At 42.6% G+C, this 12,523-nt stretch overlaps 1 protein-coding gene across 2 annotated transcripts in view; it reads right to left on the reverse strand.

Annotated features, from left to right (window-relative positions):
- The window catches only part of mdn1 (midasin AAA ATPase 1), a 63,241-nt gene that overhangs the window by 14,295 nt on the left and 36,423 nt on the right, over positions 1–12,523 (reverse strand). For both annotated transcript variants that reach the window (XM_084376886.1, XM_084376885.1), the window contains 16 exons: positions 11,598–12,273; positions 11,315–11,476; positions 10,347–10,632; positions 9,974–10,212; positions 8,040–8,135; positions 7,703–7,797; positions 7,453–7,577; positions 5,682–5,834; positions 4,329–4,438; positions 4,139–4,212; positions 3,727–4,055; positions 2,521–2,667; positions 2,306–2,432; positions 1,707–1,812; positions 1,397–1,512; positions 36–443 (listed from right to left, as the gene is read on the reverse strand). In XM_084376886.1, the coding sequence (XP_084233012.1) occupies positions 36–443; positions 1,397–1,512; positions 1,707–1,812; positions 2,306–2,432; positions 2,521–2,667; positions 3,727–4,055; positions 4,139–4,212; positions 4,329–4,438; positions 5,682–5,834; positions 7,453–7,577; positions 7,703–7,797; positions 8,040–8,135; positions 9,974–10,212; positions 10,347–10,632; positions 11,315–11,476; positions 11,598–12,273 (3,249 nt within the window). The remainder of the gene's footprint in view (positions 1–35; positions 444–1,396; positions 1,513–1,706; positions 1,813–2,305; positions 2,433–2,520; positions 2,668–3,726; positions 4,056–4,138; positions 4,213–4,328; positions 4,439–5,681; positions 5,835–7,452; positions 7,578–7,702; positions 7,798–8,039; positions 8,136–9,973; positions 10,213–10,346; positions 10,633–11,314; positions 11,477–11,597; positions 12,274–12,523) is intronic.

Raw genomic sequence — 12,523 nt, forward strand, 5'->3', positions numbered from 1 at the left:
CTGCTACATCTGATTTCAAATTCAGCTCATTTTACCATGTGTGGAGTACTCTCTCAGAGGTCTGCTGTGCCACATTATCCAGTTCCACCTTCAGGCTCTGCGTCTGCTTCAACATTGCGTTCATGTGCTGGTTTAGCTGGCACCAGGCGGCATCTCCTCTCCGCAGCAGACAGCCTGGGGGCTGGCGATGTGCTGCCAGCGGGGACGGGCACCTCAGGGTGTGCTGCCTGCAGCTGCTGGTCTCCTCCTTCCGCTGGAGGTCCTCCGGGCAGCACTGATGCAGCCAGGCCAGCTGCTGTAGGAGGGTGGTGCACTGGGCAGCTAGTGCCTGGCCTCTACTGACCCAACCATGAAGAGATGCCTGGGGTGGGAGGTCACACCCTGGGTCCTCACTGTGGCTCTGCAGGTGGGCCTTGAGACCCTGGACGCTGTCTGTTAACCTCCTGAGAGTGGTGATGAGATACATTATAATAGTATAATTATCATAACAGTAACAAAGTGTATACGATAATAGTGTTTTGCCACTTTAACTAGATGCCAGCATTGAATTAAACTCATTTACATTATTATTCCATACCAAGGGTTTACACTACAAAATCTGAAGATCTAATCAAGTTTAATAAGCTTAGATTAAAAATCTATTGCTCTTGTTTCAAGTATTAATGGATTACACGGTGATTTCAATGGAAGATATTCTGACTTAATTCAAGTAAATGTCACTTGTCTTGTATTGATAAGCAATTTTGGTTTTATTTGAGTTCATTTTAACGAGATACGAGGGACGTGTAAAAGAAAACCCACTTTGAGGCTAAAAGACTTAATTTAAGAACTAAAATAAGATCGTGCCAAATTAAAATTTAAGAGTGCAAAAATAATTTAATTAAAAATGACAAGCATTTTCTATCAGAGCCTTATTTTGAGACTAAACCTAATTATCTTAAAGGAGCACTATGTAGACTTGTAGAAATTCAAACTCAAACATTATTTACAATATTGATGAGGTAATAATACAAACTTGGAAATATAACTGAAGAAACAAGCTGTATAGGGTCCGCCAACTCTAAACAGTATGAAATGGTTTTGTCCTTTAAGATCAGTTTGTTTATTCAGTCTTGAAAATGAAGAGTTTGTTTATTTAGTTTGTTTAGGCAGAAACAAAATCAGTCAATAAAGATCTCTCTCTTCTGATTAAACTTTCTTCCCTGAAACTTTACAGTGCACCTTTAAGATGTGTTGTCATGTAAAATGATCTTATTGCACAGACAGATATGACCAGTGTTAAGTCATTTTCTCTTTAAACCCAGTGTGAAGATGAAAATACAATAACACAGCCAACTTCTGTTCCTTTGTTCCAGACTGTATTGAGTAAACATAGTGACTGTCGCAGCAGACTGACCTGAGATGGACCCACTGCTCAGTGAGCTCGGCCAGTCGATCCCTTTGTTTGAGGAGCAGCTTGAAAAGGTGAGAGGAGAAACCTCTACAGCGTTCTATGTTCCCCAGGCCCAGCTCCTAAGACGCACACACACATGCACTTTAGCCTACAGTGACAAAGTACACAGGAAATACACAGAGGAACTGCAGGTGCTACATTTGATCCTAATCTGTAATCCCCGGGCTTCACTATCATGACATTTAGACAAAGAGCTTTAAGAGTAAAAAATGCTACCAGTACTAATATTTTGGACAGCCAGTGTCTGCGTCACCTTGGCGGCCTGCTGAAGAGCAGTCTGCAGGGCTGTTCTCCTGGCCCATGAGCGATAGAAGTACTTCTGACATCCATCCCATGCTGTCAGCAACTCTGTAAACAGCCTACAACATGAAGAAGACGGAGAAAAGGGATTTCAAAGAGCAGAGAAAATATATTCTAATGTTGTCCTCTACTAAGGATTTACATCACAGTGAACCTGGTTACTCAGTCAAATGAGCAATTACATAAATTCAATAAACTGCAAGTGAAGACAAGTGAGACTAAAAATTGTGGTAAATGCTTCATTGTAGTGTAACATCAGCACAACTGAATTACTAGTGTCGCTTATACAACAGGAAGTAAACAGTGAGTGTGTTTCCTTTCTTAACATTTTGTGAGTTCATTTTGTTCACTGATTAGACTTATTTGTGAACCTGCTGCTTCTACATCACCCAGCTGAAACGACGGGGGCTATCAGACTCTAGCTTTTTGCTGTACTAAGAGACAGGGCGGGCTGGAGCGAACAGATTTAACTTCAGTAGACAACTCTGCAACACAACACATAGACATCTTTGACATCATAACTGTCACTCAGTTGTTGGTGCTTCTATTTACATGCTCTCAGCCTGCTCCTGGTTCCTGACAGCAGAAAGAGCGGTGTTCATCTCCAGAGGCTGCATACAGAGGCTTTTCACCGGGTCAGCTGTCCTGTTCCACATCAGGCCTTTCCGATACGACAGACCTTAATGGGAGCATGATGTATACAGAGAGGTTAGAAGACCGGGCTTAAATTACTACGTGACACCTGTAAATCAACGAGGAATACTTACCTATTTCTGTGAGCATCTTGAACAGGTCTGACAGAGCTCTCTGCTTCTGTTGCAGGATGTGCTTCACCTCAGCCTTCTGCTTCTCTTTCTCTGCTGACGTGTCGATGGTGAGGCTCTGCAGGTCCCGCAAGTTGCTGATGACCTCGCCTGAAAAGAAAAAAAAGCACTATTATCACTGTATCACTGTATTATCACTGGGGGGTTTGCAGCTGTGTGACATGTTTTGTTGGGGGTTTTAAGGCCTGATGTCCTTGGCTATATAAAAACACAAACAGACAAACATATTCATCTCTTCTTTACAACCACTATCATAAAAGTGGTTCTGAAAAAAACACTTAATCACAGAATGCTGCAGAGACTGACCACGTCCAGCACAGACAGGACCAGGTAACTTTTTTATCACATGATTTATGGCAGTTACAAACACTTATCTAGTTTTCAACTTATGTTAAGACACTGCTACGTGAAAATATTTCATATTTATCTCATATTGTGTTTCCAATGTTTGTTAAAGGGTGGTTCACTCACTGCATTGGCTAAGGAACCAAAGATGCATATAACACTGACTTAGCATTTCCAACACTTTTTATTGACCATCATTAATAAAATGGTAAATGTATAATTCATTAATTCACTGTTAACAAAATATGAAATGCTTTATGAAGATTTTACTAAGCAGCTGTAAAGGTTTATAAACATCACTTCCAACTTTTCAATGGTCATCCAAATAATGTTTATAGATGAACTACACAGAATCTTTTACAAAGTTTTATAAATATCAGTTGCAACTTTACAATAAACAATTGCTTTATAAATGGTTCATAAAGAATGTCATTGTCTGTTAACAATGAAATAACTATTAACTTAAGTTTAATAAGTATAAATATATCATTTATTAATGATGGTTATTATAAAGTAGTACCTGACAATTCACCCTGAGAGCACATAAATGTCTGAAGCACCTTTCATGGCAATAGTTGTTGTAATATTTCAGTCTAGACTGAAGTGGTAGACTAACAGACCAATAGTTGTAAAATGCAAATTATCCTGAGGGTGGCGCCAAAGGAAAAGCCATGGGGTCATTCAAATCAAACATGACCTTTTGACAGCATGAAGTACATAATAATAATATGTCAGTACATAACATATATCATGTCAATCTGCCCATCAGACTTTGGTTTTATAGTGTTTGAGTGAGTTTCCTACCAGTGAAGCAGTCCAGGTCTTCAGCCAGCTCAGGCACTGGGTGTTTCTTCAGCAGCTGCGTGCACATTTTCCTCATCTTCCTGGACAGAACAGGAAGACGTCCCTGCAGAGATGAAGCTTCAACTCCTTCATCTGGGCCCTCATTCTGCAGATCTCTACCCTTCCCAGGAAGAGCGATCTTCAGTGCCCGGTGAACCCGATGGATGGGAGTCTCCTCTGGGTTGGCATCCACACTGTCCAAGCTGGCGCTGCTTCCCTGTTCTACCAGAGCGGGAACACTTGGACCATTCAGAGCCTCCTCAAACTTCTTGACAAACTTGAAGAGAGTCCTGAGAGAAAAGAATAGAGGCAGAACATTGTTAGTCCACGAGCAGGACGGTACAGCCCAAATCAGATCAGGGTGATATCTTACCGATGGGTTTTCTCGACTGATTGTTTGATGGACCAGAAACTGACGTCGTTCCACTTGGAGATCTTGACAAAGTCCTGAGGACACAATTCATGTCACAGTGGAGATTAATATTGTGTTAATAATATTACTCTGACATTGATGGACGGTTTCAGGTTAGTCATATGCAGTAAAAGAGGACATGATGATAAACCTTGAGCTCCTTCTCGATGGGCTGTCTCAGCTGATTGATTCTGGTCTGGATGCAGTCAGAGAACTGACTGTAGTATTTGTGCAGGTTCCACAGAAGACTGGACAATGACTCTGTGAAAGAGAGAGAGCATTAACATGTTATCCCTCATCAATGGTTCAGTTTCTCACAGCAAAAAAACAACAAATACTAAGTAGTGCCTCGTTGTCACCAACAGTTCACAGGTCAAATGTAATTTGAAACAATAAACCTCAGTGATGAGATGGTAGTTTCCATCACACTACTGAGTTTTAACATTTTTTTTTGCCTTTAAGGCATTCAACAAAGGTCACGGACTGGAATCGAACCAGTGATGATTGCATTGAGGGGTCATGCTATGCACTGTAAACACTCGATATCAAGGCGCTGCGGCACTATTGAGTTCAGCCGAAAACCAATCAGTGATGTCTGAGACAGTTAGATGCATGACATTTGGGCAATAGGCAGTGACCCTATCTGGCCAACTGATCAATAGATCTGTCAATATCCACACAACCATCATGATGTAATTAGTTGACCAATCGCTCTGTTTTGCTCCACAGAACTGTCACTACATGAGGTTTTTAGTTTGCGCCGATAGTGAAAAAAAATCCTAAATCTTAAAATGTTTGTCCTTTTGTAAACAAAACATGAAGGTTCACTGACATTATGTAGTAATCGATTAGTCAATTGGTGAAAGGTCGTGTACCCTTTTAGCGGTTGCTTATCATGTAAGGGATATTGAAGTTAAAGGTTGGCCTTGATCAGAGCGTCACCGAATGAGGACAGTGGAGTCCCGTTATCACAGGACTGTTTCCAGTATGGAGAGGAGGATTGGTGACGGTTCATAATAACTCTCTCAAAATACACAGGGCATGTGAGAACTGTTTTTGCGATGGAACATTATTGAATTGACAAATACTTTTCTGCCACAAAACATTCCCAGAGAAGACACATCTCCATGACAGGGCTGCTGCATCATGATCTATTGCAACTGAGTCATAAAAATGAGTGGAAGTTAGTGGTAATGGTAGCGTAGTTAAAATCACAAAGACATAGGTGTGCAAACTGTGTCAACTAAAATGTTTAGTGTGCACGTTTTTTTCAAAATATCAAGTTGAATGTGTTTGTGGATGTGAGACTGAGGGCATGTATTTGATTATTTAAAAAAAAAAAAAAAAAAAAAAGAGGCAGGTTTTATGGTTTTACGGCCAAAAGAAGCTGCTGTTAAATCAGGAATTTTAGGCCACAACAATCTTTAAAAAACGCTGAAATCCTGGAGGGACTAATTAAGACAGACTTGTATGTCTTGTGTAGGATAGAGGTGTGGTGGGTAACCTTGTCCAGTCTGGTTGGTGACCAGCAGGAGGTGGCAGTGGAAGCTGAGCAGCATGGCCAGGCGGGTGTGGAACTCTCCCAGGGTGGAGCCCTCTATGAAGGCCTGGAGGGTGGAGGACACTGAGGACAGAGAGAGGCACTCCACCTCCTCACCTGGAGAAGCACAAACAGGAAGTCTTAGCAGTCATAGCATTTTGGTGTATCCACTTTTTTCTCTTCTAAACCTGTTTGACTGTGGAAGGGAGAGTGAACGTGTGCTGTATTTACTTTACTTTGTGTCTGGAAATACAGTACATGCTTATTAGTTGATGATCTAATACTGATGAGCAGATTTAATTCTCCACTGATATTGGCTCCCATTTTTCCATATACAGTACTGTGCAAAAGTTTTAGGCAGGTGTGAAAAAAGGCTGTAAACTAAGAATGCTTTTAAAAATATAAATAATTGTTTGTTTTTATCAATTTACAAAATGCAAAGTGAGCGAACAAAAGAAAAATCAAATCAATATTTGGTGTTACTACCCTTTGCCTTCAAACCAGCATCAATTCTTATAGGTACACTTGCACAAAGTCAGGGATTTTGGAGGATATAGTCAGGTGTTTGATCAACCAGTTATACCAAACAGGTGCTAATGATCATCAATTCCACATGTAGGTTGAAATACAGTCATTAACCAAAACAGAAACAGCTGTGAAGGAGGCTTAAAACTGGGTGAGGAACAGCCAAACTCTGCTACCAAGGTGAAGTTGTGGAAGACAGTTTCATCTCACATGTTATACACCATGGCAAGACTGAGCACAGCAACAAGACACAAGGTAGTTATACTGCATCAGCAAGGCCTCTCCCAGACAAAGATTTCAAAGCAGACTGGGGTTTCAAGATGTGCTGTTCATGCTCTTTTGAAGAAGCACAAAGATACGGGCAACGTTGAGGATCATAGATGCAGTGGTCGGCCAAGGAAACTTAGCGCAGCAGATGAAAAACACATCAAGCTTATTTCCCTTCAAAATCGGAAGATGTCCAGCAGCGCCATCAACTCAGAACTGGCAGAAACCAGTGGGACCCAGCTACACCCATCTACTGTCCAGGGAAGTCTGGCCAGAAGTGGTCTTCATGGAAGAGTTGCAGCCAAAAAGCCATACCTCTGACATGGAAACGAGGCCAAGCGACTCAACTATGCATGAAAACATAGGAACTGGAGTGCAGAAAAATGGCAGCAGGTGCTCTGGACTGATGAGTCAGTTGAAATATTTGGCTGTAGCAGAAGGCAGTTTGTTTGCCGAAGGGCTGGAGAGCGGTACAATAATGAGTGTCTGCAGGCAACAGTGAAGCATGGTGGAGGTTCCTTGCAAAACCTGTGTGCAAGTTTACCTAGAAGAATTGATGATGTTCACACCAAATATTGATTTGATTTAGATTTCTCTTCTGCTCATTCACTGCATTTTGTTAATTGATGAAAATAAACTATTAACACTTCCATTTTTGAAAGCATTCTTGGTTTACAGCATTTTTTCTCACCTGCCTAAAACTTTTGCACAGTACTGTAGATATTTTCAAGGCGGTAAACAGTGCTAAGCTTTTTTATATCGAATATATATTTTCATTGATATATTTTCCACCATAAATACACATTGAGAAAGTTTCCCCTCAGCCAACTAAAAACATAAATGATGAATTGCTTTATTAACTATGTCAAAAATAAGATGTGGTATTATCATTTTGTTGTGCAGCTGAATCAGCACACGCTCACACATGTTGTACAGTTTGTACCTGTGTTAGCATCTATCCTCTGCTCCTCCAGATACCTCTCTACTAGTTGGTAGATAGAGAACCAGTGTTTGGTTGATTTCTCAGTGTGCCGCTTCATTGCGTTGTCCAGACTGCTCGACCAGCAACTACGCGTGACAGGAGAGGACACGTTTAACAACAGAAACAGGAAACAGCTTGTACACTGTGCTCATCATCATTTTATATCCTGGTTGAGAAAAACAGAGCACAAGTTAAGGGCTCTATGTCATACTTGAGCTCCAGTTTGCGCCACTGGATAATGAGCTGGGTGACTGGTTCCAGTTCCTTCCGCAGAGAGACTGAGCGGCTGGCGTTATTCTCCCAGTCCTGATGAGAAAAGCAGAGAACAGAGGTGATAAACAAGACAGAGCTCACCTTTGTTGTTTCTGAAACTACCATTTGTGAAGCTGGAACTGGCAGACTTTTGGTATTTTGACCTGATAAATGATGATGGATATTGAAAAATCTTATGGATTTATTTTCTAGTTAATTGTGTCAACACAATGTGGAGCTCTGATTTAAGCTAATGTAGAGCATGCTTCAGGAGGTATCTTGTTAACAGAGCTCACCTGTGCTTTGCTGAGCAGGATCTCCAGACCATTGAGGAACTTGGCCAGTGGGCTTGCCAGACTGAACGCCATGATCCTCTCCATCACCACAGTCAGCTGGAAAACAATACACACAGACAGCATTAAACATCGGAGCGACCGAAACCCACAACCGAGCAACCTAGACCTCACACTCTGAAGGGTCCATAAGGTACAATAGGTACAGTATATTCAGAAGAGGAGCTGACCAGCTAAGTCTACAGAACCAGCACTTTTACTACTTTTACCTACTGAAAGCAGGAGTCTAGAACTGCCGGGCCCCAAGCCATTCCCCTCCCCCCTTTCACCAGCCCGCGACCTGATGTCAATAATATAATATAATCTGGCCTGCAGAATTTTTTTTATTTTAACTTATTTTTTTGTTTCACACCAATTTAAACTACAAAATTGTATTTTAAAAAGATACTTGATACTGACTTTAATTTGAAGTAGACTTGTCACAAGAAATGCAATGTGTTCAGTTAGCACTGCTGTCGTTCATCAAAAATATGTCTTCAGAGCAAAACAGCGGGCGTTTGCAGACAGTGGATCCATTTTGAATCTGATTGGCAGCAGTTTAATTAATTCTGTGAGAGTATTGAAGAGGGATCTGTTAGATGAAGAGCTGCAGATAACAGGCTGCACACCTCCATCTTCTCAGAGAGCTAACAACTCCCTTTGCCTCATTAAAGTTACAGGCTCCCTATTATGAGTCAGTTTAAAACCGACATATTGCCAAATAGGCGCTTTTGCTTTTCACTTTGACAACAAATCCTCTGCCATCGTCATGTCAGTCAGCTCACCTAACTCTCTCCATGCTAAGAGTTAAATGTGACTCCGGTTACTCTGTGCTGTGACTCTGCTGCTGGCCCTGCTGCTACATGGAGTAGACGGCCTCCAGCAGTTTGTCATCGTAATGTCCGTTGTCAGACGATTTTGATTTTAAAAAAGAAAAATGACGGAGGGGGCGGTGGGCAAGTACTGTAATCAGTGTAAGACTGACCACTGTGTAACAAGGGAACACCTACTACTGCGACAAGCCTAGTGCAAGGTTTAAATAGGTTATTTATAGGGAAAAAAGATGTGCACTGTTAAAAACAAATGTGCATACAGATGTATACTTCTGTTTGCATTATTTTGTTAAATTTGAATAAAATATGAGCAGAAGTGCTGCCAGATATAAGGCAAGAAGGTTAGTTAGGACCAACTGTTAAAAACTAATCATATTAAAATGTATATCAAATGCTGTATTTGTTTTGTATTATTATCATAATAATGGAAATAAACAGAAACATTTTCAGAAATACTGCACTTTCTTGCAGTAGTTGAACGCTGAAGTGGCCCTCCTAAGAAGATGACAGTACCAGCAGCGGCCCAAAGCTCATCTGAGTTTGAGACTTAAAGTACTCACCTGGAATTTTTAACTACTTCTCCTCTGTGTAAAGACTCTATGATTTAACTCTCCTGGACAGACACTGTGGGCTGTTTTGACTGATATAAGTTTTGAGTTTATCATAAGTAATCACACAACAGACACAACAAAAGTAAACTGATTTCGTCAGTAAGGGTGTAATTTATAAAATATGGCCAGAATTCAAAAGTAGCTCCAAAAACACTGGGCGCAGCATATTACCAGAGTAATCATCATCTGCTACTCTTTGTTAGCTATCCTTGGCTATAGCTAGCAACCGTTAGCTAATTAGCCATGGAGCCAGTAGAGCTTGCCTTGATTGAGACCTCAGGTTACGGGGGGAGTCATTGTGGGCAATGGGGCTCAGCAGCCAGAGCGTGAACACAGCTGGACACCTAACTGGGACTAAACACAGCCTCCAAGACTGACGGAGGTCAGTTTGAAGACAGAGGATACAGTACGCTGTTACCGTGCATCAGAACCTTAATGTGGAAAGGTCACTGACCTGTACGAGAGCTGGGTGCTCTGGCCAGTCCTCCAGTCTCTGCTTCACTGCGACACTCAGCTGCTCCAGGACAGGAAGACAGAGACGGGCCTCGCTCATGTTGGGCTGCTGGTAGAAGTCATAAGGTCCATCTGAGGTGACAGCTAGACCATCAGGACCCCCCGAGCCCTGCACTGTATTCTGCAGGAGGGTGGAGAGCAGCAGTTCACTGCCAGTCAGCTGCTGGTCCAGTTCAGCATCTGAAGGGGAAAAAAGAGGTCATCACCAATTTTCCTTTAAAAGCAAGGACTCGTTCACAGGAGTAAAGTTCTGCCTTGCTGCTAGAAAATGGTGAAAGTGACATCCATAAGTGATAGAAAATAAGATCACTGACCAATCAGATGATAGAAGCGTGACATCATAGGGGAGGCGATCTGATAGGAGGAGATGAGGGCGCTGATGTGTTCTTTGCTGTGATTGGCTGGTGTTGTACCCTGGTACCACAGTGATTGTGCATATCCCAGACAGAGGCGCTGATGGACCTGGACTATGGTGTTCATGGCAGCTGGAGACAGGAAGCTGTTCTCACTGGACTCCTCCTGGACTGTGTCTGCCTCCTCCTTCAGTCCCAAGTCTGCTGGACCTTCCAGGCTTGGCTGGGACACGATGTCTGCAAAGTCCTAATGAAGTATGGACATGCACAATGTGCTCGTATTTAAAAGACCCTGGAATGTTTTTTTTTTTTTTTTTGGACATGTCACTGTCTTAACTCTTTGGTCCATTGTAAGACATTTGGACCAAATTTAATCAGGTTATAGATCTGTCAGATAGCCCTAGTGCTGCACAGTTCATTCATTTGTAAAATTGGAGGAATTAACCTTTAATGATCCTGTGATTATTCTTCTCGCACTGACCAGAGGATGAAATTTCTACCAGTAGAATCTTAAATTTTGACTCAGAGATGACTTGGTACATTTGATTTAATTTGTTAAATACTTGGATACTTTACATTTCAGCCCCACCACTGTTTAACATTTAAAAGAATAAAATCATCACTATGTTTTTCAGATCACCCAACGCTTAAGTATTATAGGCCTGCATCTAACAGTCCTGATGGGCAAATAGCTGACTTGGAAACTTTTTTGAATTTCCTTTTCTTTTTCTATTTTTAAATTGAAACAACAGGCTGCGTTGCCTCTCGCTATCTAATTTAAAAACTGAGAATCAGTGCTTTACAGGCTGTTTCTGAATTATAACATTTCAGTTGAATATTATGGTTTGGGTTTGAATGATTGAAGCTTGACCAGCTCCTCCTCCAGGTGTTATGTCATCTTATCTAACAGTTCCTTATTCTGTAAATACCTGTTTGAACTGAGGGAACTGCTGTCTGAAGTCCCTCTCATCCTGTTCTTCCTCAGTCAGTCCTGAGCCGTGCAGTCGACTGCGGTTGCGGTACAGACTGGCCTCCAGCTGCTCTTGTTCTCTCTTTCGTCTCTCCTGCTCGTCCCACTCATTCACAAGGGCCTGAGGAGCATCATGTAACAGTCAGCACAGCAACAGCATCCATTAAACTTGGAACATTTGACAAAAAAGTCAAATGTTAACCCAGAAATCAGTGGATCTATGTGTAAACCCAAGTACTGACCTGACAAATGTGTCTGAAGAGGCTGTGTGTCTCTTGGCTGAACTCTCCGGTGGACAGGGTGTGGCACTGCAGGTACAGGAGAGCATTCAGGAGCAGCGTGGATGACTGAGGGACTACATGCTCCGGGTCCTGCTGCTGGGGCAGAAGCTTCACCAGGCAGCGCAGAACGTCCATGCAAGTCCTGGAGCAGAGGAAGTCTGCCCGGGCCAGGTAAGACGGCAGGCTGTGGGACAGGGAGGGGAAGGCCAGCAGACAGAACACCAACTTGGACAGACCAGGTACAGGCGTGAGCGAGGCGGCCACCTGCGAGGCCACCAGCCTCATGCCGTGTCGGAGCTGGAGGATGCCGGTCCGAACCGGCCCGACCACATCAGGGTACAAGGGATAATCCTCCAGCAGCTTCTGGCAGAAGCGCTGCTGGGAGTTCTGCCACACAGCCTCCTCCTTCAGCAGGCCCTGCACCGCTGACCTAGACTTGGAGGAAGATGAGCTCTGCAGGGCCTTAAGTAGGTGGGACAGGAGGTCTTCCACTGCAGATGCCTGGCCGATGCTACAGAGGTAGTGCTGCAGCTCCTGGAAGAGGCGACCATACTGTGGTTCATGAGGGCGACAGGCCTGCTTCCTGGAGAGCTCAGCTATCTGCTCCTTCACCTGCTGCATACGGATCCACAGGTACCTATAACAGCAAGTCAGGTACAGACAATGAAAGGACAGGCTCAAAATCTTTTCAGAAGGCTTTCTTCATACATTGCTCAAATATCATATGTACACTGAAGTAACGTTGAGTCACTGTCATCATTGATCTGTGATGATCAGCTGTTAACCTCCCTATTAAGAAAACTTTATGCTGGACAAGACTGCAGGCTCATGATAGTTTAAGCTGAACTTCAGAAATGTGTTCCCATTTTTTTTTTTTTTTACATTGG

The sequence above is a fragment of the Pagrus pagrus genome (genome assembly GCF_965226575.1).
Source record: "Pagrus pagrus genome assembly, chromosome: 16".
NCBI classification, from domain to species: Eukaryota; Metazoa; Chordata; class Actinopteri; order Spariformes; family Sparidae; genus Pagrus; species Pagrus pagrus.